General features: G+C 43.1%; 2 protein-coding genes across 11 annotated transcripts; both read right to left on the bottom strand.

Annotated features, from left to right (window-relative positions):
• Positions 1-408: 408 nt before the first annotated feature.
• LOC129181199 (ribonuclease P protein subunit p25-like) lies at positions 409-7,210 on the bottom strand. 2 transcript variants are annotated; one of them, XM_054776018.1, is made up of 2 exons: positions 5,005-7,210; positions 409-1,909 (listed from the first exon to the last, which is right to left on the bottom strand). In XM_054776018.1, the coding sequence occupies exon 1, from the start codon at positions 7,111-7,113 to the stop codon at positions 6,451-6,453; it is 663 nt and encodes a 220-aa protein (XP_054631993.1). In that variant the 5' UTR covers positions 7,114-7,210; the 3' UTR covers positions 409-1,909; positions 5,005-6,450. The 2 variants fall into 2 exon arrangements, with proteins under 2 accessions (XP_054631993.1, XP_054631994.1); XM_054776019.1 differs by having other exon boundaries at positions 409-1,541.
• Positions 7,211-8,553: 1,343 nt separating this feature from the next.
• Positions 8,554-26,065, bottom strand: LOC129181198 (protein mono-ADP-ribosyltransferase PARP6-like). 9 transcript variants are annotated; one of them, XR_008570392.1, is made up of 25 exons: positions 25,931-26,065; positions 25,785-25,850; positions 24,200-24,262; positions 23,525-23,619; positions 23,391-23,451; positions 23,238-23,328; positions 23,103-23,169; positions 22,886-23,035; positions 22,553-22,694; positions 17,819-17,950; positions 17,538-17,633; positions 17,378-17,470; positions 15,174-15,299; positions 15,022-15,087; positions 14,882-14,949; positions 12,631-12,679; positions 12,366-12,478; positions 12,220-12,292; positions 12,080-12,149; positions 10,594-10,673; positions 10,461-10,518; positions 10,289-10,373; positions 10,039-10,203; positions 9,836-9,948; positions 8,554-8,967 (listed from the first exon to the last, which is right to left on the bottom strand). XR_008570392.1 is itself a non-coding variant. In XM_054776013.1 (23 exons), exons 2-23 carry the CDS (start codon positions 25,785-25,787, stop codon positions 10,107-10,109), a joined length of 1,878 nt encoding a protein of 625 aa, XP_054631988.1. In that variant the 5' UTR covers positions 25,788-25,850; positions 25,931-26,065; the 3' UTR covers positions 8,554-10,106. The 9 variants fall into 9 exon arrangements, 4 of the variants coding, with proteins under 4 accessions (XP_054631988.1, XP_054631990.1, XP_054631991.1 ...); XR_008570390.1 differs by having other exon boundaries at positions 9,047-10,203; XR_008570391.1 differs by having other exon boundaries at positions 9,836-10,203.
• Positions 26,066-26,601: the final 536 nt, after the last annotated feature.

Genomic DNA, 26,601 nt, shown 5'->3' with positions numbered 1-26,601 from the left:
TCGCTATACTCGCTTTTATTGTTATAGTCCATATGTAACGGATGCCAGCCTGTGAGGCTGTGCAAGTGTACGTTGGTAAACCTCACTCCCTCTGCCTTAAGAGCTACGCTGAACACGCGGTCGACAGTCCGGACTTTTGGCCGTGTGGTCAGCGCTCTCGCCCTCCCATTGTTATATTGTGGCAGTTGGAAGGAACACGCAGTGTTGGTCTCGAGCAGGTCTTTATTATCCAACCGCCAACAACAGAACGTCAAGACAGGAAACTCCGATATGGTGCCAATGCTTACGCTACCAAAACAGTCTACAAACGACCCCCCCAGCCCAACTTGAACAGGTGAGATGTCTGCCCTCTCGTGTCCGCCACAATATTAAAAGTGACCATGAAAAAAACATTAAAAAGACCGTCACTTGAATTTGAACATCCATTGGTTTGGGCATTTTATTATGAATGGCACTGCAGAAAGCACTTTTAATTTATTGCAATATACTATAGCTTCATACTCTGTTAGATAGTCTGTGATATTTGGAAGGATTCCACTTTAATAATCTACCAGATGACATGAGATTAGAACCCAGAAGCATCATATGGCAATTAAAATGAATGTAAGTAACATCTCAGTACGGATGTGTACAATGTGATTATATATTAACCTTATTTTCTATCAACCCATGTCTAGATGTTAACATTGACTCAAAAAGCTGTGAGGTGTAATGCACAGTCCAGACATTTCTGTCTTAAGTTTAGGAGCCTGTCACACAAGGGAGCGCGCTCAAGTACAATACATTTGTGTCCTCCCTCGCAGCCCCTCCCCATAGTCCACTTCCATAACAGGCAAGCAAGGGTTCAATTAAGTTATTTACAGTGGATCCTTGCACATTCACAATTTCATGGCACATTTTCCGAAATTCTGGTTTCACAGCATTCAGAGGGTTATTTCCACCTATGTTTTCAATAATAAATTTGCACAAGCAGGTTATAGAAAGTAGTTACACTCTGACTGATACAATAGTATGCATAGAAACATTTACACAAGTATTTTTTCTGATATTTAGTGAAAAAAACTGAAAAAAATCTGCATTTTGGGGTGTTGACAGAGTACAAAATCAGAGTAAAAGACAATCCACGGTTCAAAGCATTCAAGGATGCATGGACAGATCTTACTACAGACAACCCCAGGAACCTGTCCATCAGACAAGGATGGCTGAAGGAGAAGAAGAAGGAGTGTGGGGAGCTGCTCCAGGGAATACTGACTTCTGAGAAGTCTCCAAGAGCAGATTATCGTGAGATGTCAGAGCTGACAGTCATACTGCTTGGTGGGACCCCTCCTCGTGGCATCCACTGGAGTCATCCTGGAGCCATCCATCAGGCCAGATGGTTGGCCAGGAATATCTACTCCATGAAAATGTACATGTTTGCAGAACAGATGCACTATGATGATGACACTGTGGCAAAGCTGGAACGCCTCAATGTCTTTCTGTCTCTGTTCTACACGCCAATGTGGATGACTGCAACGTTTGCTGCTGATGCTCCCGTGAATGATCTGCAATTCAGGAAGGACATGCTCAAGTTCAAGAGAAGCGACCCAGAAATTGCAGAAGCGGTGCTTCAGAAACTTCAGAACCACAGGTGGTACTTGACACAAGAGGTTGTGCCATTTGCTCTCTTCAGCACCAGGCTCAGTGATGGTGATAAACAGGACGTTGCCACTAAGCTGCACGCCACTGAGAAGCCAGATAGTTTCAGGAGAGGGAGACCTGTGTTCCCTCAGGTTACAGCCAAGACGACTGTACCGGATCTGATTGGCCCAGAGAGTCATCTTCTGCTTGACACCCTTGGCATCGAGTGGCTCCTGCGACCTGTGTCCACATGGTCAGGCCGTGATGGTTGCAACAAGGCACTGGAGTATGTCTGGAATGTGAAAGTAGCGAATGACATTGCTGAGCGGGGAATCAAGATGATGAGCGATTTTGCAAACATCATGACTACAGATTGTCAACAGAGAGGGTACCTGCTTCAAGCTGTGGAATACAACCGTGAGCCATTTGACAGCTTCAAGAAGCAAACTCTGAACAAGTGACTGTGATGTCTAATTGCGACATGACCACAATATTTTTGTAATTTGGATAATTTTGTGGACATGATCTGTTTTTTTTTTTTTTTTTTCAAATGTATACTTGAATTGTTTCTGCAAATAGAACATTAAAAATGATTCAATTTCATACCCATTATGTTGTTCTATCCCTATTGTATCAAAAGTTTTGGGTGAAAAAACGGCAAAATTTGGCATTTTTCTACGGTCACGGGATTATTATCTTTATGTCCAATGAGGCAAAGGTTCCTGACATTTTAGCTCAAAATGGGTGTGATTTTTGGCTTTTTCATGCCAAATAGCATCAGAAACCGTGCAGGGGGGTACAAATATAATACTTTTATGTACAGTCAAACCTGTCTTAGCGGCCACCTTTATAGAAGGGCCACCTGCCTATAGCAGCCACTGAAAAATCCCCCCAGCAAATGTACATGTTATAGACCCTGTGTACAGCAGTCACCAGTCTAACGCGGCCAGCGGCCACCCATTTTGTCTCCCTTGGTCAATATCTGACCGCATATAGCGGCCAAATTACCAACTCAAGTAGAAGCTTCATGCACGAAAAAGTTTTGTTTTTCAATCAATGAAGCCGTTGTGTGTAGACTTTAATTACTGAGTCCTAGCTCAGTCACAATCATTCACAAGATCCACACAAACTGTCAGTTGTTCCACATAAAAAAGTTGTCTTCTTTTGAGCTTGCTATTTCCTGGTCAAACATGTAACTTTAAGAACATTTGCACCAAAACATTACCGCAAAGTATGCTGGGAACAGGACGTGCTCCCAGCGACGCTACAATAAAAAAAAAACATACGCTAGCATGCATGCGGCAGCGGGAGCAAAACTGAGTTCGGTTGTACTTATTGAAGTATTTTGGTTTGGTTTGGTTTGGTTTAGTTTATTTGAACATGAAGGTTCCAATGGAATACATCTCATGAATCATTATTTCACAGTTCCACATGTCCAAAAGGAGTAGGAAGAAGCAAAGCTTATTTAATCCTACCCCCATCCAAATCTACATCTAGTACAGTATATGTTGTTCACTTCCTGCATTCCATGTCATGTTTTTTGTGATAGTCAGGATAACACATAATAGATAACGGTAAGACAGCCCTCCTCAAAAAAAAAAAAAAAAAATTATATATATATATACATATACATTAATAATAATAATAATAATAATGACAATACTAAATAAATAAATAAAGAACAAAGCTTTTTTCTTTTTTTTTTCTTTTTCTTAAACAAACAAAAAAAATAACAAACCTGACAGAACAATCAAGACTCTTCTGCCTTGTATTTAGCAAACATCAACTGCTTGTATTGTTTTTTGAATGTGCTCATCTCTGTACATTGTTTGAGTTCTTTACTCAGTCCGTTCCATAATTTAATTCCACACACGGAAATGCGACGGGTTTTCAGCGTAGTTCTCGCATATAAATGTTTTAGGTTTAATTTTCCTCTAAGATCATATTTCTCCTCTCTGATAGAGAAATACTTTATTAGGTTTTTGGGTAACGAGTTGTTATTAACTTTAAACATTATTCTAGCTGTTTGAAAGTGTACTAAATCTGCAAATTGTAATATCTGTGATTTTAAAAATAAAGGGTTTGTATGTTGTCTATACTTGGTATTATGAATGATCCTCACAGATCTTTTTTGCAGTACAGTGAGTGAGTGAAGATTGCTTTTGTAATTATTTCCCATATCTCCACACAATACGTTAGATATGCTAGTACTAAGGAACAGTACACAGTGTGGAGTGATTTTTGGTCAAGAACATATTTTGCTTTATTCAATATAGAGATATTTCTCGCCACCTTTTGTTGTATATTTTTAATATGAGATTTCCAACTCATTTTTTCATCTATTACAAACCCAAGGAATTTATATTCTTCCACTTTTTCAATATCCAGTCCATTAATTTGTATTTGGTCGTACGTGTCCTTTCTACTATTACCAAATAGCATTATTTTAGTTTTACTTAAATTCAGGGATAATCTGTTCCTGTCAAACCATGACTTTAATATGACCTTTTCATCCTTGACCTTTTTAATGAGTTCTTGTGTGCTTTCACCAGAACAGAAAGCGGTGGTATCATCCGCGAATAAGACCAATTTTAAGTTGTTTGTTACTTTATAAATGTCGTTAATGTACAAGTTAAACAGTGGGGTACTCCACACGTGGTGTATAAACTCCCAGATGTATATTCTCCTAGCTTTACAAATTGTTTCCTCTTTGCTAGGTAGCTTTTAACCCAATTTAAGACTAAACCTCTAATTCCGTACCTTTCTAATTTTGAAATTAAGATAGTGTGATTAATTGTATCGAAAGCTTTTGTCAGATCCATGAATACTGCAGCTGCGCATCTTCTATTGTCTATGGCAGTAGTGATTTCTTCCGTAATTTCAATCAGTGCCATAGAAGTTGAAATGTTGGCTCTGTAACCATATTGACTGCTAGCCAATAATTCATTCTTATTCATAAATTTGTCCAACCTATTATTAAATAGCTTCTCCACAATTTTTGAGAATTGTGTTAACAAGGAAACTGGTCGATAATTTGTAAATTGGTGTTTGTCTCCTTTTTTGAAAATTGGAACCATGGAACCTGTTTTCATTTTGCTTGGAAATATTCCAGTCTGAAATGATAAGTTACTAATATATGTTAACGGGTCTGCGATCTCATTGATGACCCTTTTAATTGTTTCCATTTCGATTCCATGACAATCAGTCAATTTTAAGGCAAAAACATCATTTGCCTTAAAATGTTTAACAATATCAGTGATCTCCTTTTTGGTTACAGCAGTGAGAAACATAGAATTAAGATTCCTATCAATGATATCATTCCCTTCATCAGTTGTGTCTTGTTTTAGAATTTCTTCTTCCAGTTTTTGTATTTTAGAATGTACTCACGTTATTTTTCATCAATCCTCATCCACAAATCCATCAAAGTCCTCATCTTCTGTATTCGACACAAACAAAGCCGTCTTCTTTTCCGTTCGCTACTAGTCTGTTAACTTGTCAGTGTTATTCAGCTCCGAAGCAAAGAAGGAAACTTCTCCTGTTGCTTCTGCCAACTTTATTTCTTGAACGCGGCCACCAGACAGCAGCTCAGAACACACACACATCTCTCAGCATCGTCTCTCCTTCCTGCTTGCCCACAAGGCAAAGGTTAAACAAGCCCCACTACATAGCTGTCCAGCCAATGCCTGTAAGAAATGACACCGTTTATTTCCTGGTGTGCACTGGTCAATACTGTAATGCTGCTTGTTGTGGGGAAGGAGAGACTCACGTCGCCGAGGCACTTTAATGGCTTTATTAACAGCGGAGAACACTGCAGGACTTTACATCCACGCCAACATAAACACACTTCCCAACTCTCTCCAAACTCACAGCTAGCACTGAGCCTAGCTCTCCTGCTCGGGACGCCCACCGTCACTTCCTGATGAACTAAAGCTGTAATGACACTCTGCCGTATAAAAAGTAAAATATTAAAAACAAGCGTAAGACATTACTAGCACAGCTTTGTTCTGTGGGTGGTGGATATATTCTATCAGTTATTATTAAGCCTCTAGCTTCCTTTTAGTAAGTAAAAACCTTGGCTATGATTGCACTACATTGTCATGTAGACCTACAAAGTACACTTGGAAGAACAAGAGGTGAATAAATGTATTGCAACTGATGAGAGGTAGGATTAAATAAGCTTTGCTTCTTCCTACTCCTTTTTGGACATGCAAAATTGTGAATTGTACTATGTGATGTGCTACTGTTTGACTCATATGCATGTTCAGGATTAAAACCATGAACCATGATAATAACAAGCCTAGTATTGTTGTACAACTTTTATCCGCAGTCCCCTCTACTGGTCAACATTTAAACTGGATGCCAACCTGTCTATAGAGGCCACCTGTCTATAGCGGCCACTTTTGCAGACTCCCTCTAGTGGCCGCTATAGACAAGTTTGACTGTATTTTGAAGAAGTCTAATACGGCGTACATGTACCACTGTTGAAAAAAAGCACACCATTTCTACATCTTTATGTCTTCATAATTTACTTATGTTTTTTCCGTCAAGGCTCCAGCTCACCTGTGACCCTAAAGAGGACAAGCGGTATAGAAAATGGATGCAAAAGAAACAGCTTCCCTGTCTGGAGGGTGGTCGTAGTCTCTTTTGCTCTGCTGTTTTTCAAGGACCAACAGCAAAAACGCTTGTCAAAGAGCCTTTGACCGTACTTGCAGGCTGGTTCTTCTCTGTCTAGGCTGCCAGTTGAACAGCTGTGCTATAAAGGGGTTAACACGCACTTTCTCTCGCCATGTTATTGTCCTGGTAACTCAATCATGCCACCCTAAAATCTGCTTGTCAATGGAGGCACAGTTTGGGAGGTGAAGTAGCAAATTTGCTCCAATCTTCCATGCGTGGTCTCTTAGCTGACGGTGGACTGTGAGGTGTCCTGAGCACAACTCCACATGCCCCTGTGTCCTCTGTGCTCACAGATCGTGGAGGTTGGTATCCGGGCTCCTGAGGATTGAGAGGGTCTTTGGAGAGCAGGATACAGATGGCAGGGACTGTCCTCTGTGTGGTTATACCCGTGTCTCTGTGTTGGGAACCTTCCCAAACCTCATTCACTGTCTTGTAGTAGAGCTTGGACACCTGGTGGAGTCCTGCCACTTTGCGTTTGAGGATCTCCACACAAGTGATCGTCTTAGTGACCCCTCTGTCCGAGCCAGTGAAGACCACCTGTCTCAGCGACGTCCCACTGCTGTTTTTGCCTTCGCCTTGCATGCGAGCCGTCGCAAAGCACAGTAAATTACGGATCTTGCTTCCTTCTTTCACTCTCATGTGCAGAAAGTCTGTCGCAAGTCCAGGAATGGGATAGGGACTGCTGTCTTCTGTGCGGCTCACTCTCCTCAAGTTGTTCTGAATGAGTGAAGTTCTCCTCATCTGATCCCTTGGCTCCGTCATTGTTTGCGCAGGAATTACAGAAATAGTCAATAACCTGTCCAAACATCCGTCTTCCGTCATTGTGAGATAGCAGCAAGAAGAGGGAAAAGGAACATTTCTTCGTCTACTCCTACCTCTGACGTGAAAGACGTCAGCAGTGAAGAGAGCTGATGCTAACAAACACTCATGAGGCTCTGAGAGAGGCATGTGGAGTGCCACAAAGAGCTCTTAAAGGCACATGCAGCATTTTGCCTCATTAATGCATGTCAGCATTGGCGAAGCAAACTTCATTTAGACCCCGAAGCCTCAGGAATTTTGCGAATGAATACACGATTAAATATGAAGCAATGAGGCATGCGCTTGTGACAAATCTTCCTCTAACGCAGTTGTTTTATAGCGTAATCATTCTGAAAGTTTTGAATCCAAGAGTTCTGTCCTCGATGACCGTACCATTCAGGTAACACACACTGCCTTTACGTATCCTTTGCACTAGAATCAGGAAGCCATATGGTCTCTGAGAAACGTCTTCCTTTGGGCTAACGCAGCCATTTCTCCTCCATGTAGCCAATCTATCGCCTGCTGGGATGACCCAGAAAATGTCCGCTCTGCTATGAACGAATGAGACCTCAAAGCCGTCACTTTTTTGGCGAAATGTCTGTAAAACAGAATTGGAAAACGTTTATCGGCAGATGCCAACAATGCTGACGGGAGAACAGGAGGTAGCAGCTGTGGGGCTCATATGGAGGCATGATAGTGTTATAATGTTGCCTTTCTGCCTCATAGGAGGGGATGCATCCTGTGGTGTTTGCTGACATGAACAATAAGCACACTTGTCTGCTCAAATCACATCCAGGGTAAAGTAAATGACTTAAAATAATACTTTTAAACGTTGGCTCACTAGATACTCCTTCATTTTCAGGAGGTTATTATGGCTGCCCAGAAACAAGAATGTGACAAGCTTGTGTAATTGTATATTTTATTTTGTAATTTTGGTAACTCATTTTAAATTGCAACTGTCACTCGGCACAAATACAGCGGATCACCACATGGTCGCGACTTAGCATTCGCAACCCCGCAAACTTGCAGATTTTTAATCAAAACAATGTTTCTCTACTGGTGGGGAAACATGAACAACAGTTTGTGCTTATAATCTCCGCCAATAGGCTCCACGACCTGCAAGCCCCAGCCAGGAGCCCATGCCCCAAAACTCGACCGGAGGTATCAGCACATGTACACCGGGTGGCCTCGCCGTGAGGTTAAGAGATGGAGTGACAGAGCGTAGCGATGTGCCTGATCACACCAGAGTAATTATTGCACGTTAATATGGCTGAAAATCTGCCTTTGCTACCTCAAAATTAAGGCACAATTATAACTCCATAGACGTGCACCTCCAAAGAAAACCTTTGAGCTGTGGCTCGTTAGGGCTGCATTGACCAGTCTCTCTCTCTCCTCACCAGTGCTGTCAACTTTTCAGTTCGAAAAGTGTCACGCCTCAATCCCAAATAATGCAGACAAGCAGACTTGAAGAAAAGAGTCTTTTAATTTTATTGGCCGTTCTGCAGCGCACAGCGGCCACAAGGCAAAAATGCACTAACAAAAAACTATGGTGCAGAAATAACAAACGTGAAAAAAAGCACCACGAGAAAGGCTTATGAAAAATACTAACTAAGATATCTAATTACTAACTACAGACTGGGAGAAGCTACCTGGCAGGCAGGAAGGCGAAGATCGGAGGATAGGAAATCTCTCTGTAACAAAAGCTAGGAGTTGGCGGGCAAACGTCTCGGAAGAAGACGAAAAGCAGGCGGCGTGCATGCACGTGGAGCAATCGAACGACGCCCTCCTGCCGCCACAGGTGTGCCTAAAAAGGTGTGGCACAGATAAGAAACGCCTGCAGCTTGTCAGGTAGCTCCTCCCATCACGACAGCCCGGGGTCTGAAATGAGAACACAATACATAAGCAAGGAAGGAAAACCAAACCAAAACAACCAAAGAGAAACCAACAGGCAGCTCACCTGAAGCAGCTATGTGGTGTCACTGCAGGGCGCTACAAAAAGTAGCTATTGGCTAGATGATGTCATAGCCTAATTTGCATATCATTTGCATATGATGTTGTAAAATGCCCAAGGGGAAAAGCATAACCTCGTATGAGAGACAAACACCTTAATCCCAACGATGCCAGACAAAGTCGCTAGATTTGTCGCTAGTCGCATTTGAGAAAATATGTCGTGTCTTCGGGATTGGGGCCGCGGGTTTGGAATGTCGCCCATTTTTTATATTGAATTATTTGCAGCTATTTTTGTCAACAAAACTGGAAGAGAGAAAGCCAAAACTATCCGGTGCACAATTTAGAAAGAAGATGCGGAAAACCAGAGACCAAAGATGAAGGTATAACTTACAAGAAAAAGGTTTTGTAAAGAAAAACTAGTCGTGTAAATGTGTACGAAAAGAAATGGGGGCGGGGGGGCGCGCACAGGGCTTCATTCAAGCCAGAACCACCACTGCCTGTGGCTCATTTGTCATTGCATCATTGCAGGAACGAAATAAAATGTAAAAAAAAAAAAACAGTAAAAATGGTTAAAAAAAAAAAAGTATAGTAAAAGGCACAATGAGAAATCCTGTTTGGGGGGTGGGCACCAGGGACGTTGGTGTGAAAAAAGTTGGTGACCACTGATGTTGAACATGATTACAAACAATATCCAACATATTTAAGCACGGTTGATGAATCGTGTCAGGGACCCGAGACAGTCAAGCAAATAGCAGCCAATGTCGGGGGGGTGGGGGAGGTATCCACTCTCTCTGACCTTTTATGATGTTCATTTTCACTTCCACGGTGATGGCTTTCCTTTTCTTTGGCACACTGACATAATGAAGTGATGTTATTCTTCCTCGGTGTGGCACACACTGCATTCTTGTTCTGGAGTGAGACTCGTGGTTATGGACCAGAATTAAGTTTTAAATCCATTTATGGGAGCATGTTTGTAACCCCAAAACGTCATGGGATCACCTGTATAGTAGATGTATTCTCCGTATAATGCGAGCTAAAAGAAAAGTCATCATTTGAGGATATTTTTTTCAGCTTGGCTTGGTTGCAATGACATGTAAAATTTGTCTGTGAATCTCGGTGTCCTGAGTGTTGATGTGGACATCTCCCACGCGACCATTTTCATACCTGAGAGGCACAAAGGCAGCACACTGGTAAAAGGACACGCAATGCTGCAGAAAAGGAAACGTTGCTGCGCTTCGGTTGCACTTACACAAACAGGAAACGGGTGCACACGTAGTCGGATATGGGACACACCCAGATGCTCCCGTGCTTTTTAAGGTCCTTTGTGGTTATTACTGTTTAAGAAACAAACACAAATTTCACACGAAAGAGTGTCCTAAATACAATTGTCAAGCGTCGGAGCTTTTCTTGGTTATACTGACCTTCACAAAGCGCGACACAGTTTAGGTTCCTGCTTTGCAGAAACCTGCCAGGCTGCTCCTGCAACAATCACACGATATAAAGTGTGACAAGAAGATCCGAAAGATAAAAGCATTACATAAAAAAGTGGTGTACCTGTTGGACTTCATTTATTTGATTGTATTTCCTCAGGAGTTCCTCTTTGGTTGGTATCTGGTGTTGTCCCTTTCCCATGTCTGATGAAACACATAATAAAGGTGCGGAAGTACAGCTGAAGCACACTGCATATAGTGTGCTCAAAATCGGCATGGATGCCATGTTCATTTTGGACCCGTAGTAATATATTCAAACCCTCCTTCCTTATTCCGGGGTGGAACGATGATACAACATACTGTATCTCTTCAATGAGTTTTAAAAACAAGAATAGGGTACTCTCAAATAGGCCTGTCACAATAATCGAGCAATGGAACGATAAAAAAACAGGTTGATAATTAGAATTATGCATGCAAGCGTGTGGGTTTCATCTGCTCGTCTCTCTGTGCCTCTGTCCGGTTCTATAGTGGAACAAAGGGAGAGAGTGAGCCCTCATCTCAATCAGCCTCTTTGTGGAGGCGGGGCTACTAGTGAGTGGATACAGAGGGTTAGCGGTTAGCTTCGTGAGGCAGCATACGCGAACATGAATGAAGGCACGGAGGCGGTGGTTCCTAAGGCGAACGCAACAGCCCCGGTGTGGGAACATTTTGGTTTTAAACAGAATGAACAAGGTGAGTGCATGAACTCACTCACGTTCCTCGTCACGAAATCCCAACCAGAACTGGACTCGCGGGACCAAATGGGGGGCTAAGCCACTATTGATATGATCCACTGCTGATGGGGATGTCATACAACTGTCATACAAACGTCAAAAAAATCCCTAAAAAAAATCCCTTCAAGTACGTCAGCATTATTAATCATTATAAGTGTGATTCCTTTACAAAAAACACCAGGAATCTAGGAAACTTCACCTGCACTGTCCAGTATCCAGGTATTTATTTGACCGTCATACCGGTTGAATTTTCGGCTAAAAAAGCGACTGAATCGATTTAAAGTTACTGAATCGTTTCAGATCGTATTTTTCTAAAATGAACCAATATCGTCCTTGCATCCACGAATGGTGACACGAATCGAATCATTATTAAAACAAATCATTACACCCCCCCGGCGAAAAGCTCTCGCGTTGTTGAGACGGAATGTCAAGCGGTTGCTAGTCTCGCGATACCCAGCGCATGTCTCTTCGATCCGTTCTTCTTATCCTTCCAGGAGGCTTCTACCGGTGCAACCGTATGTCTCGCTTGTCAAACCGGATGTCCGGTCGCATCGGTTTATCATTCACAACCCTATATTTGGGGGGGTTGTCTTGGTTACAATAAACCTACCATTAAAAAAAAAAATCTAGACCACAATTTATGTACTCTGTGTAAATGAGACAAACTCCTGAACAATGCATTTTTTAATTGAAAATTCACATTGTACATTTTCTTATCGTTCCACCCTACCCCGGAAAAAGAACAACGCAAATAAACCATAAAGGTCCCAAAATGAATATGACAATCTGGCAGCAGCTGTGTATTACATCGAAATGGTCCTCAACGTGAATTCATACCAGAATATCCAAACGATATGCTCGAGATTGGGCTTAAGTAGATGCCTTTGCCGTATGCAGATCCATGCATCTTTTAAAAGGACACACGTGTAAGTAACAGCACCCCTGAGGGTGGACGTTCATATTTTCAATCGTCTTACCTGAAACTTGGTATTGGAGGCATTAACGAGACCGGTCCTTAAAATGGAATGCCAGTTTTCAATGTGGGAACCACTGGCAAAGAAAGAATGTGCAGTTAGGATCAACTAAAGCAGGAATGCGGATCGTGATGAGATCATTTGCTCACTGGAAAGCAAAAGTGCTGCCGTAAAGCTTGCGGGCGGTCTGAAAACGAGCCTCTTTGCTGGGGGGACTGCTGATGAGCAGGAACTGGTGAGGCGTGTGCATAAATGACAGTTGCTGTTGTGCAGCGAGGAAGTACAATACGTTATAGATTGTATATCATATAGCATCGTCTCCAACATGTGGCTTCCATGCTATACTACTATAGCCACTATATACAGTAACTACTATACTACTGCAACGGAGGAGCAAAGACAGCTCAGTCCTACCCTGCTGGCTGGAAGCTTGACAATGTGAGATCTGTTGCTCGATAAAATCCTGATGTCAAACATTTGAACAAGCAGCTGAGTCTCACTCAAATTTGCAATATTTGTGACATGATCTCACTGGCCGCATGAGGTACACCTGCACAATGTCATATTCTAGAATGCTCCGATTGAATTAACACTGCTTTGAGAGGCAATGCTTTAACAATGCTCATGATTGTAGTTTTTCAAAGGTGTTGAACTACATTGCATCATACCAATACTTGGGTGTGATGCACTGCTGTCTCACACACCGTTAGGGTATGGCTGTTTGCGGGGGTTGCCCTCCTCCCCACTGCTAGCTTGACCTTGATTCAACATTTGCAATAAAAGCGACTGTTGTAATTATAAGATTGGATTCAGTTCCGGAACCCTTCCCTTCTCTTTTCTATTGTAATTGTTGACGGGTGACACCATTCAGGTTTAAGCCCTAAATAAGCCTCACAACACAACTATGCACACAACTACGGCAGGTGCAAGGACCACCAGAAAACAGCGCGAAATCTCAAGGCTGAACAAAAAAGTGAAGCATAAAGACTTGTGGGTTGTTTCTTTTTAACAGTTGTACGTGTATGTTTTACACTCTACCTGTATTATCACATATTTCTAAATTATTATCAACTTAGGGTGAATGAGATGTGTTTTCCGAAAAAAAAAAAAACAACAAATAAAAAATGTATTTCTTGACGTGAAGTCTGAAGCGTGGACACGCGGAGATCTACTAAAACCGGGCAACATTGTCTTTGTAAATAAGTTAAATTGCTCATATATCGTTGCTTCATTCTAAAATACATTCATTTAAAAATCAATCCTGTCACGTAGTTGACAACGACCGGTTAACACATTCAACCAAAGACGTACTTGTACGTTTATTTAACCCCGAACGCTAGCGCCCGATATGCCTTTTTTTTTTTTTTTTGCAGGAGAGGCAAAATAAGGAGATGATACAACTGCACGCTAATGGATGTCACTTTTAGAGTGGTTTTAAGCCACAAAAAACGGTGCAAGGTGGCAGAAGGGCATCTGATAAGAGCTCAGCATGTCCATTTGAATGGAAAAAACATAAAAGGCAGCAAGGAGGATGTGGAAGAACGCGCAGTGTAGAGTGTAGCGTGCCGAAGGTTACGCATTGCAGGGAAGTTTTAACGCATGCACACACACGCACACACATAGTTCAGTTCCATACGTCTAAATTGTAAATAGCTCATGGTGTTATATTTGGAAATAAATCGTTATGATGTATTGTGTTGTTGATGTTGGTGTAGTTGTTAAGACACTTGAACTGTCACAGAAGTTATGCTTGAAATGTATCTTTTCACAAAAAGCTGGTTTTCTCCCATTTTTAGTCGGGAACTGATATTTTCCTGAAACTTACGTGTTTTCTGATGCTGATTACTAAAAAATGGAAAACGGTAGAAGGAAACATTTTTTTTCCTGATGAAAGACGGGAGTCTAATGTTTCTTTAGGTAGGTTCCATGTTTATATAGACTTAGAACACAATATTCTGTGTGCCTTGAAAGATGAGTCACAATCATGTAAAATGGCCGCTACTGAAGGGGATGTCTTTTGAAACATTTTGACAGTGAATGAGTTAATAGTCAAATTATGCATGTTTTAGCAAATGTGACATATTTTGGGTTTAAATTAAGTATTTTCAAACATGAAAATGACAAAATGAACTAAAATCCAAATATAAGGTCTTCAGAAAATGCATTGAAAGATACGTTGTGATATGTGGTATGCTACACTGGTCACTAGGTGTCTGTAACGTCACATTATCTTACCGCAGGAAGCAATTCACAGAAAACCGGACGTAAAAAGGAAAAACAACGAGGAACTCTCCCAATGCTAACAGTTGTGAGTCTATTTTCCATTTGTGAGTCTATTTATGAGTCTTATTTTCTCTTATTATGTCAACTATATTGGCTAATACAAATGTAAAGGTGACTATGTGGGTGTTATTTCAAGTCTAGAGGTCTCTAATAATGTTAAATACTGTATTTAGTCGGGCGAAAACAGTTTTTCTCTGCGCCAACTACAAAAATGTTGCATTTTTAAATGAGGAAATTCACGGCCATTCCGATGAACTGTGACAAACGAGCAACAACTGTAGCTCTTTTTGAGCTTCCCGGATGTGAATGCATTATGCATGTGTACCTAAAGCAGTGTCCAGTGTGTGGCGCTGCCAAAAACACGATCTGCTTTGTGTCTCACCATTGTAGTAAAGGAATTGCAAGAGGGTCTATCCTGTCCATCTGCTTTTTAATTTCAGAATATGGACCCTGCACATAGGTTGAGAAATTGTGATATTATAGTCAGAGAAGTCCAAGCACATGTGAAAGAGTATCTCTCACCTGTGCCATCCTCCGAATTAGCAGGACACCGTCTAGGGCCTTTTGTAGCCTCTCATAGCTCTTCCTCTGTGGTGAGAAAACAACTTCTTTGGTGTGAATTCATCATAGCTTAATACAAAGATGACGATAAATCAGTAGAGTTGTCATAATACCTTTGGACTAAAAGCCAGAATTTTGGGGTTGTTTGGATCTGCAACAGATGGGTAAGGTTCAAATATAATGCTCTTGCGTGAGGACTGTAGAGCTGCCCTGCACATGGCCACCAGCAGGTCGACCACCTGTGGAGAAGAAACCGTATTGGTTTACATATGGCTCACATGGGCAACTGCAATCATAAGGAAGTATCTCAAGTACGACCAACGTTAAAGCCTTATTTTCCGGGGAATCCCCACTCACAGTGACAGGTTTTCACCGCTGTGCCGTGCAAGGATTGGAACATAAATGAAATCTTCAAGACGAAACACTCTTAATGCACAAAACGATAATCAAACTTGCTTATTTGTTCACATGATGCACACAGAGCAATGAACAACTTCATGTTATTTCTCCTCTCTGCTCCGTTCTCCTTGCGCCGTGCATGGTGCCTGTCAACTTCAACTTGCTCTAAGGAAGCGCTCTTCTCCAATAGCTGCTAATAGCGGCCGAACAAACCGCCACCCACGTCCCGCAAAAGAACAGAGGGTCATCAACTCGAACGGTTGTCTCACTCACTGCAATCAACACAAACCCGAGGCATGCTGGGACGCCCGCGCGAACACATCCCCAACTTGCTACATTATTTCACTGCAAACATGTTAAACTGTCGAGAGAGAGCGAGAATGGCCTTTGCTTTTCACTTATACAGCGGTACAAGCGATTTCACCCATCCATACATATAAAACACACCATATACACTAGTCCCCGACTAACAAACACATTTGGTTCCAGACGACTGTTCGCTAGTCGAATCGTTCTTAAGTAGGGGAAAAGGTAGTATTACCAATGATATAGGTACTACATGTACGTGTATACATATACAGTGTCTGCGTATGTATGTAAATATGAGTTTGGATGCAGTAGTAATATTAAACGAGGATAATTAATGAAAAAAACAATAATAAAAATGATATAATAATACGTAATGATAAATGTTATTTACCTTTGAAGAAGAGTGGTCGAGCATACGTCGTTGGTGGTGGAGGAGGAGGAGGAGATATTGAAAAAAGGACAAATCGTCGTCGTTAGACTCTTCTACAAGAGGTAGTGTTCCATGGGTAGTGTAGAATTATAAGCAGGCCTATTAACTCTTATCACAAGCTGTGCCGTGTTGTGTGTACAGCTAAAATTTAGCTTCACACAAGCTAAATCAGTCTCCTCCCACTGGTCTTAATCGCCTGTTGGTCCCAATAGCAGTGTCACAGTGCCCTCTACTGGTCAAGCATGTGAAATATGGACTTAAATATAAATAATTATGAGCTTTATAAGGCAAAACACATGAAAATATAGACCAGTCGGCTTGTGTTTGTATCTACGAGTGTTCGCACGTCGGATGTTCGTTAGTAGGGGACTTAGTGTAGTATGCCTGGGACAGGCACGACAGGATGACTGGGCCATAAAAGGGGAAGAGGAAAGGAGGGAAAGAGAGGAGAGGTGAGGGGAAAAAAATAGCAACTCCAAACTATGCTCCTATGGGGGAGTACAGTGTGGTACCTCAGCAACATAGGCACAAATGAGCACACTTTACAACATAAGAACTTGCACCAGGGGAGGGGGGGAAGCGAGGTGGAGGTGTTCCAGCGCAGGCTGGTAGCCAGCCACAAGTGTGTGCCGTGGACCCTGTCAGCACCGGGGGGGGGGGGGGGGGGATGAAGCGGCAAAGGTGTGGGATGTGGGAAGGGGTGTGTGTAGCATATATGCATGTGCATGAGTGTCCTTGGGTGTGTGTGTGTGTGTGTGCGTGTGTGTGTGTGTGTGTGCGTGCACATAAGCCTGTGAGTCGCTCCGTCTAGTGCACAAGCTTGGTGCCTCAGTCTGCAGCAGTTACGACCGTGAACGGGCCCCAGGCAGAGTCAGCAATCAGCAGGTGTCCATGAAAGAAGGGGGAGGACGATCAAGCATGTCTCCGGGAGCAGTTGTTCTAGCAACAACCTTGGCCAAGGCCGATGCCGGAGGGGGAATGCAGATTAATTTGATTGTTTGGGTTAGTGTGAGTAGCCGCATTCCAATAGAGGCGGCCACTCTGTTTGTCTGATAATGGACATTTTCCGGTAAATCAGGGAAAAATAAAGGAAATTCTGGTCTTCCACCAGAAGGGGGGCTGTGCAGAAATATCACTTATGTTTTGAGGGTTGGCTCAATCCTTGAGTGCCCTACGGACCTCTGCACCTGTGGCGACCTCCTCTGTTGCTCCGGACATAACCCCCATGGTGTGATAGGAAAAGACGCATAGTTCCCTGGTGCACACTGCAGGCTAGAAACGCACAAAACACAACATCTGAGTGCAGTTTCTCAAGCGGGGATTGTTTGGCGGAATTTACCTTCAACATGGGGCCGTTCTGAAAAACATGTCTCTCATCGCAAACTACGCAGTATTCGTTCAGCGTGGAGATTCTCTGCTCTGCATACCTCATAACCTGTGGACATACAGTATGACACTGCTAGCCAAACATGGTAGTCAGATGACATAGTTCAGTTAACAATATGCTGTTGTTGATACAGTATTTCACTCCTCCTCCTCCTATGTTCATTGTTGTATTCAGAAGGTATCTTGGCAGAATGAAGCATCTTTCAGTGAAGTGACTTGATTTTATCATTTTACCTGCACCAAAAAGCCGTGTTGGAGAGTCGGGGTGGTCTTACAATGCCCGATGGCCTGAGAGAAGAACAGTAGCTCTATCACCTGCTTGGCGCTGAGTTGAGCTGACGATTTCACTCCTGACACCACCACTCTCTGAGGAGGAAAAGACACAAATAACCCATAAGGTGATAAAAAAAAATGTACTACATACAAGTGAGGTCCAGAAGTATTTGCACAATATGGCACAAAACCCTCTTCTCACATTCATCCAAATACAGTCAAACCTGTCTTAGCGGCCACCTTTATAGAACGGCCACCTGCCTATAGCAGCCACTGAAAAATCCCCCCCAGCAAATTTACATGTTATAGACCCCGTGTATAGCAGTCACCTGTCCAACGTGGCCAGCGTCCACCCATTTTGTCTCCCTTGGTCAATATCTGACTGCATATAGCGGCCAAATTACCAACTCAAGTAGAAGCTTCATGCACGAAAAAGTTTCGTTTTTCAATCAATGACGCCGTCGTGTGTACACTTTAATTACTGAGTCCTAGCTCAGTCACAATCATTCACAAGATCCACACAAACTGTCAGTTGTTCCACATAAAAAAGCCGTCTTCTTTTGAGCTTGCTATTTCCTGGTCAAACTTTAAGAGCATTTGCACCAAAACATTACCGCAAATTAGGCTGGGAACAGGACGTGCTCCCAGCGACGCTACAATAAAAAAAAAACATATGCTAGCATGCATGCGGCAGCGGGAGCAAAACTGAGTTGGGTTGTACTGAACTGAAGTATTTTAGAATGTACTCACGCTATTTTTGATAAATCCTCATCCACAAATCCATCAAAGTCCTCATCTTCTGTATTCGACACAAACAAAGCCGTCTTCTTTTCCGTTCGCTACTAGTCTGTTAACTTGTCAGTGTTATTCAGCTCCGAAGCAAAGAAGGAAACTTCTCCTGTTGCTTCTGCCAACTTTATTTCTTGAACGCGGCCACCAGACAGCAGCTCAGAACACACACACATCTCTCAGCATCGTCTCTCCTTCCTGCTTGCCCACAAGGCAAAGGTTAAACAAGCCCCACTACATAGCTGTCCAGCCAATGCCTGTAAGAAATGACACCGTTTATTTCCTGGTGTGCACTGGTCAATACTGTAATGCCGCTTGTTGTGGGGAAGGAGAGACTCACGTCGCCGATGCACTTTAATGGCTTTATTAACAGCGGAGAACACTGCAGGACTTTACATCCACGCCAACATAAACACACTTCCCAACTCTCTCCAAACTCACAGCTAGCACTGAGCCTAGCTCTCCTGCTCGGGACGCCCACCGTCACTTCCCGTCACTTCCTGATGAACTAAAGCTGTAATGACACTCTGCCGTATAAAAAGTAAAATATTAAAAACAAGCGTAAGACATTACTAGCACAGCTTTGTTCTGTGGGTCGTGGATATATTCTATCAGTTATTATTAAGCCTCTAGCTTCCTTTTAGTAAGTAAAAACCTTGGCTATGATTGCACTACATTGTCATGTAGACCTACAAAGTACACTTGGAAGAACAAGAGGTGAATAAATGTATTGCAACTGATGTGAAACTGATGAGAGGTAGGATTAAATAAGCTTTGCTTCTTCCTACTCCTTTTTGGACATGCAAAATTGTGAATTGTACTATGTAATGTGCTACTGTTTGACTCATATGCATGTTCAGGATTAAAACCATGAACCATGATAATAACAAGCCTAGTAGTGCTGTACAACTTTTATCCTTTTATCCGCAGTCCGCAGTGCCCTCTGCTGGTCAACATTATTATTATTTTTTTCCCTTTTTTTTCTTTTTTTTCTCTCCTGGTCAACATTCAAACTGGACACCAACCTGTCGATAGAGGCCACTTTTGCAGACTCCCTCTAGTGGCCGCTATAGACAAGTTAGACTGTGCTACAAACCAAATAGGTTTGTAGTAAAATATAAGTATATTTTATTCATATAGCGGCAATTAACTTATTCAATCGCAGCAGTTTTTCAAAAGACAACCCCTTCAGTAGCTTCAGTACCATTGTAGACGATTTTGACTGATCTTTCGAGGCACGCAGGATATTGTGTTCTCTGGCTATGTCAGCATGGAACCTACCAAAAGAAAGATTAAACTCTTGTCTTTCATCAGGAAAAAGTTTGCTTCTACCTTTTTCCGTACTTTGGTAATCAGCAGTAGAACATAGGTAAGTACAATCATCAACTAGCTACAATTTTTACATTTGGAACTGAACTCTGTGCGTGCATGTGTGTGTGTGCGCGTGTGCTTGCATTAAAATTGCCCCACAATGCACGCCACACTCCGCGCTCTCCCACTTCCTTCTCGCTGTCATGTATGTTTTGCTTGTCACGACGCGTGGAGCTGTCGAGAAAATAAATGCCTTTTAACAACGCAGGTGCAGCGTTCACAGATGTGCAAAGATAAACAATCAAAGGCGACAGAGGGAAAAAAAGGCTCAGCAAAAAACGTGCACGGTAGTTCAAGGCAGTCGCCACAGATCAGTGGAATGTTCATGTGACAGCGTGGGCGAAGAGAAATGAGTCAATGAGCCCGCGCCGTACCAGCTGTGCAAAATAGCACCGGGGTAAATCGGCTGCAACCTTCCCTCAGCAGGAAGTGCAGAACTCCAAAATAAGAGCGCAGGAGAGGAAGTGAGCACTCCTGTCCTGCGGAACATGACAGAGCTCTCATCGAATGCACCTCTGCCACCTTGTGGCCGTTTTTATGGCTGAAAACTGCTGTAAAAGTAACATCGATTATTGTGCAGATGCGTCATCACGTCTTTTTGCCTCTCACGCTAAAAAACGTAAAGGATGTATAAATATGTCTTCGGTATTGAATGAGTTAAGCAGCTGGGATAGGCTCCCGCCTACGCCCGCGACACCAATGAGGAAAAGTGGTTCCGAAATGATGAATGGATAGCAGCAATTGCGACGACACTCTGGCATAAGAAAAATGTAAAACACCACATGAGTAAGTACAGAACCCCCGAGGGGACATAAAGAAAAAAAAAAAGGTGGGTATAAAAAAAAAAAGATGAATATTTGTGAGCGCTCGCAACACTTTTGCGAGGGAACGTAATAACTTTGGCGGTGTTGCGAGAGCTCACAAAAGTTTTGCATTATCTCACAAAATTATGTGAAGCGACAGGAACCACTTCCCGTCCTAGCTTGCCTCCACATAGCGAAAGTTGTGTGGAAATCTGCGTCTGCGCATCTCTTCATGCACAAATGCAGAAGTGCAAAGTCATGCTGTAAGTTTTCCATTCCGTAATGGTTATTCGGCTCGTCTTTTCAAAATAAAATGCTAACATCTGGTCCGAGCTGGTGTTGCTGGAAACGCTCGGCATCATGTTCTCTCCGTTGGTATGGCCACATGCTGTCGCCTGTCCATCGTTGTGTGTGTATGTGTTCAACAGCGGAGGAAGACTGCGCAGTCTTCATCCGCGCATGTAAACACAGTGGAACACATACACAACAATGGACAGCGTAGCAATACCAACGGAGAGAACATAATGCAGCGCGACTGGGAGGTGTGACTTTTTGTGTTGCAAATGTATTACTCTTTTGAACGCATATTGTTTTGAGAAGCACTGCACCCCCTCACCGTCACCTTGGAGTCATGTTTGACAGTAAACTCAACACATTCAAGCAGTCACTGAAACAACTTTTCACCACCTCCAGAACTCTTAATGGCACACCCACCAATCTCCTTAACAAACTCCAATACCGCCTCACCTGTACCCGTTCACGAGACCTCATCACCCCTGTCCTTCACAACCTCCACTGGCTCCCGATTCCTTACCGTATCCAATTCCAAATCCTCTTACTCACCCACGAGGCACTTCACAACCAGGCGGCCTCTTATCTTAAGGACGTGCTCCACCCCTACACCCCCTCCCGTACCCTCCGCTCTTCAGATACAAACGTCCTGACTGTCCTGAGGGCCGAACGCCAAACCAGGGGGGACAGAGCCTCCTCTGTTGCCACTCCCTCCCTTTGGAACTCACATGTCCGTGACACTGCTAGCTTAAAAACACACTTGTTCCGCATTGCTTTTAAAAAGGTATGTAGTCATTACGTCACATTGCAAACTCTTAATCTGGCCTTTTGTAGACACTTTTAACGGTTTTCTCCAAACTCTGCTGTTTGCTGTTTCCACTGTTATTTTCTCTTATTTTCACTTGTGTTTGTTTGCTTTTACCACGTAAGGCCCCTTTGACTTCTTGAAAAGCTCTCTCCAAATAAAATGTATTATTATCCATCCATCCATTTTCTATACCGCTTCTTCCTCTTTAGGGTCACGGGGGCATGCTGGAGCCCAGCTGACTTCGGGCGACAGGCGGGGTACACCCTGGACTGGCCGCCAGCCAATGGCAGGGCACATATAGACAAACAACCATTCACACTCACATTCATTCCTATGGACAATTTAGAGTCGCCAATGAACCTAAAATGCATGTTTTTGGAATGTGGGAAGAAACCGGAGTACCCGGAGAAAACCCATGTGCACACGGGGAGAACATGCAATCGAATTCTCCTAAGGGAGAATCGAACCCAGGTCTTCCCGATCTCTAGGCTGTTACTGTGTTGACCAACATGCTAACCACGAGACCACCGTGCGGCCCTGTATTATTATTATCATCATTACACTGCTGATGGAGATGTCACACAACATCTTGTTGAAACCTCCCATCTCCCAACCAGCTGAAGCAAAGCTCACCTTTCCACTGGGGGTGTAAGTGAGGAGCTCTCCCGATGGGTTCTTGATGTTGTACGAAGTTGTGTGATTGGTGAATTGGCTCAGTTTCATGGGAGGCAAAACAATCCTTCCTCTCAGGCTGCGGTCTTGGAGTGTGTTGGATCTGTCAGTTTAGGGGATGAAAGGTGATCCGGAGGCAAAATGTAATATTGCCCTGTTCCGGCTGACACTGCTACAGATGAGTTCATGTATGTCGTAGTTTGTAGCGATCCAATCACAGAAGGGAACTGCATCAAATTTTCTGTCAAGCAGTTCCACGCAATGCCACTGCAACCAGGACACATACTCACATACTTTGACAGTGGCATCCAGATGCTGAGTCTGGCACGAAATTTCTTCATGGTTCCGCTAGTCCTGAACCAACTGTGTTTCCTCTTCTGACGGACTACCGTGTTGTCATTTGTGAGGTGTTTCCATTCTCGGGATACGAAGGCTGCAAGAACACTGTGCAGCACAAATATAGGATGAATCTTTCCCAAGAATTGCAGTGTGGTAAATAAAGTGCTTATACCTCTGCAGTTGTTGTCCAAGCTTGAAATGATGTCTATTAGATGGCTGAAAGACTTCAACTGTGGGTTCTATGGGGAGAAATCATATAAGACACAAATGTGTGGTAGATTGTATTAGCTGCAGTGTGGAGCCTTGCCTGGTCCATCGAGATACTGACACAAAGAAAAGTTCAGGCGCACAGTGATGGGCTCTGTTGGATTTACACTCCAGGCCTTGGCCACCTCCTCCTGCGGACACCAAACATATGCGGTCTAAACATAATACCTGAACGAGTGAGACGTATACTTACATCCAAAAAGTTGGCTTTAATGCTCAAGTCCACGTCCACGTTATCAAGTGAGTGGTATTCCCTGCAGGAATACAAGTAGAAGAAAGATTCTGGGAGTCTTTCTTTCTGATGTGATGATATGTTTAAATATTCACCTGGTGCAGACCGCACTGTCGGAATAGAGACTCCTAACTGCCTCAATGTCTGTGTCTAGTCGGGGGTGGCAGCACGGCTCAATGGCATAGCGCTCCTCCAAGGAGAAGAACCACTCACATTATTTTTAACACACTGACACAAGACAGCTCCAGCTATAACTAGGGCTGTCGGTCGATTAAAATATTAAATCAGGATTAATCACATTTTTTCCATAGTTAACACATAATTAACCACACCTAATCCCTACTTATCTATAATAAGTAGGGATGTCCGATAATATTGGCCCGATATGAGCATAAAAATGTAATATCGGTTGATATCGGTATCGGGTTTTTCCCTGTAATGAAAACCAATTAGAAAAAAACGCGGTAGATATAGGCTTATGGGCTTCCGTATTTGCTGTCATCGAGGCATCCGGTAGCGGTAATACATGGAAATACTTTGTGAGGTCCCGTGTTATTTATTCCTCGCAGACGGAACTGGGCTTCTATGCGCTGAAATCAACGGTGCGCCGGTGCAGAGGACGCCGACATTGGCTAACCCGGCGCCAGGAAGCAGTTGACGGAAACTTGCGTTAATGCGTTGTTAACGCGTTACTTTGACAGCCCTAATTATAATGAGATGTGCTTCAGCATGAGAGGATATTGAAAGAGACGTCCATGTGAGCTGTCTACCTCTGAGGTGAAGCCATCCTCCTGACTTTCCTCGCTTTCACTCCACTGCTGCCAGTCGGTCTCCTAAATAAGAGAAAAAGCTGCCGATTAAAGGATCATCAGAGTAAATACAGTACATTGGATTCGCGGCCCAGCGTTTATGGCCTTGCAAATTTGCTGATTTTGTTTCAAAAAATTCAATTTTTTTTTTTTATTTGCTGTTTTTTTTCTCTGACAAGATTAGAAAATGGTCATAAATTAGCCGCTTCGCTGTGTAAGGCACAGGGTTCAAAGTTTAAGAAAAAAGTAGCGGCTTCTACAGCAGAAATGGCTCTCACGAAAAGACATTTTAAAATATGTGGCTTTCATGGCTCTCCTAGCCAAAAAGGTTAAAGGACACCGTTAGACTGCGTTCATGAGAGGGAAAAGCTTCTTGAGACGTCATCTGTACTTCTGTGATGAAGGTGTCGGACGTTTCGCTCCTCATCCGAAGAGCTTCGTCAGCGAACTAACAAGTACTGGTAGCCTAGGCCTTAAATACAGTAAGAGTGGGCGGAATTGGTGTGCCAACACCCTCCTCCTATTGGTTCCTTACACTAAGACTGGGAGGCGTGGGGGTCTAATCCTCTCCTCATATTAGTACCTCCGATCAAAGGGAAGTGTAGCTCCCTGTAGTTGGGTATGAACGACTCTGATACTGGCTCGTTAGCATCTATTGTTCTGGCTCGGCCCTGGCTCTACCTCATTTGCATGACTAAGAGCTGTGGGTTTTGGTCTCAGTAACCTGCTGAACACAGTGAGGTAAAGATTTTGGCCAAAGAAAACAGATGGTTTGAAAGAGGAGTAAAGGAAGCTATTTTTGTCAAACAACAGAACCCATCATTGAATCGGAATGGTGGTTTGAGGTTTAATTTGGACCCTGTGTTCAACAGTGCTCCCAGCGACGCTACAGTATATTGTTTCAAATTTATGCCATCTATGTCATATACTGTAACTGTATTGAATTTCTTTTGAAATGTAGCGAGCGACACTGCCTGTGAGTGTGCACCATTTTGCACTGTTTTGTTTATATTTGCCAACCAGACGCCTCAGTAAGCGTTGGGCTGTCGGGACGAAGGCTCCGCTGCCCGAGGCACCTCTGTCGGTAGTTCGTTTTTTTCCCCAGTTGAGAAAACCGTCCGTGTCAGCCGTCGGCGTTCATGCGCTAAACTTGTTTGTTCTGTTTAACGCCGAAATATTCGCTTCTGTGCCTTTGATGCCTCACAAAGCTAACTGCTATCCACTCACTAGTATCCACAAAGAGGCTGAATGAGATGAGGGCCCACGCTTTCCGTTCATTCCACTGTAGAACCGACGCACACAGACTGATACAGAGTGAACCCTCTTGTCATCCAGAGAGACGAGCAGATGAAACACGGACGCATACGTGCACATGTCAATTTATCGAGGGTGTCATAATTATCAACCTGTTGTTTTTTTTCGTTTGATTAATCGATTTCTTGATTATCGTGACAGGCCTACACAATAGCAAACATACTGTTAAATGAATACTGCCAATGTCTTTATATATGCAGTGTAATGATGGAAAATATGAATGTGGACTCACCATGAGCAACAGTTTGCCTCACTTTTTCATCAGCAGCGCTCCGCCTTTACTATTGAATGGCAAGCCCTGTAATGAACATACATTTTCCACATGGGATTGTTATGTTTGAATACAATGAACAGGGTGTTTACGGTGTGTGCACTTACCCCCTTTTACGGATAAATTGTGCCCATCCACATCTTTCAGGTGAGGAAACAGTGAAAATATCCACGGGGAGCCTCGGAGTACAGCTTGCCACTTGATGGCTTGGTTAGTTGTGTGTGTTGCTGTCCTCTGACCCGGTGATCTGAACAGGAGGAAGTCCACATGTTCAGTCGGGGACTCAAAGAGCACGATTATCTGCAGGTAGTGACGGCCTCGTGTGATCCTGCGGGCCGAGAGGGAGGAGAGGCTGAATTTGCGGCGTGTTTACTTTTCAGACACACTCATGGCATGCAGCAGACACCACACAAAAGCTGTCCATTTTAAGGTGACCGCTACTTGATTAATAACACCAGCTCATTTTTTTCTTTATGTTGTGTGTGTGTGTGTGTGTCTACTTTGACCTTAATCAGCAGTTAACCCTGCTGCTCCACAGTCTGGTCAGATGACACACTTCTCGGCCTTCGGGCATAAGTGCCTTCTCATTAAGTGCTTTTCTCAACCTAATCCACTTAAACTGGTAAGAGCGAGTGTTTGGTCTGGGTTTGTTTTGTTTGAAGGTCACCATATGCTCCTTTAAAAGTTTATGGATCAATTCTGACACTCCTCATTGCATCAAGACCATTCTATCCAATTACGGTGGCTCCCTGCAAATTTGCTCATATTTAGTCCAACA

Source organism: Dunckerocampus dactyliophorus, chromosome 5, assembly GCF_027744805.1.
Source record: "Dunckerocampus dactyliophorus isolate RoL2022-P2 chromosome 5, RoL_Ddac_1.1, whole genome shotgun sequence".
NCBI lineage: Eukaryota > Metazoa > Chordata > Actinopteri > Syngnathiformes > Syngnathidae > Dunckerocampus > Dunckerocampus dactyliophorus.
Note: the sequence above shows the minus strand (reverse complement) of the source record. Positions and strands in the feature narration are given on the sequence as shown.

Bases quoted from the DNA above. Each gene is read 5' to 3' on its own strand.
- LOC129181199 (XM_054776018.1), bottom strand. From the start codon at position 7,113: ATGACGGAAGACGGATGTTTGGACAGGTTATTGACTATTTCTGTAATT.
- LOC129181198 (XM_054776013.1), bottom strand. The intron at 17,951-22,552 runs GTGAGCTTTGCT...TTTCCTCCTCAG, and splicing joins CTTACACCCCCAGTGGAAAG to AGAGTGGTGGTGTCAGGAGT. The intron at 10,519-10,593 runs GTACACCACTTT...TGATTGTTGCAG, and splicing joins AAATAAATGAAGTCCAACAG to GAGCAGCCTGGCAGGTTTCT.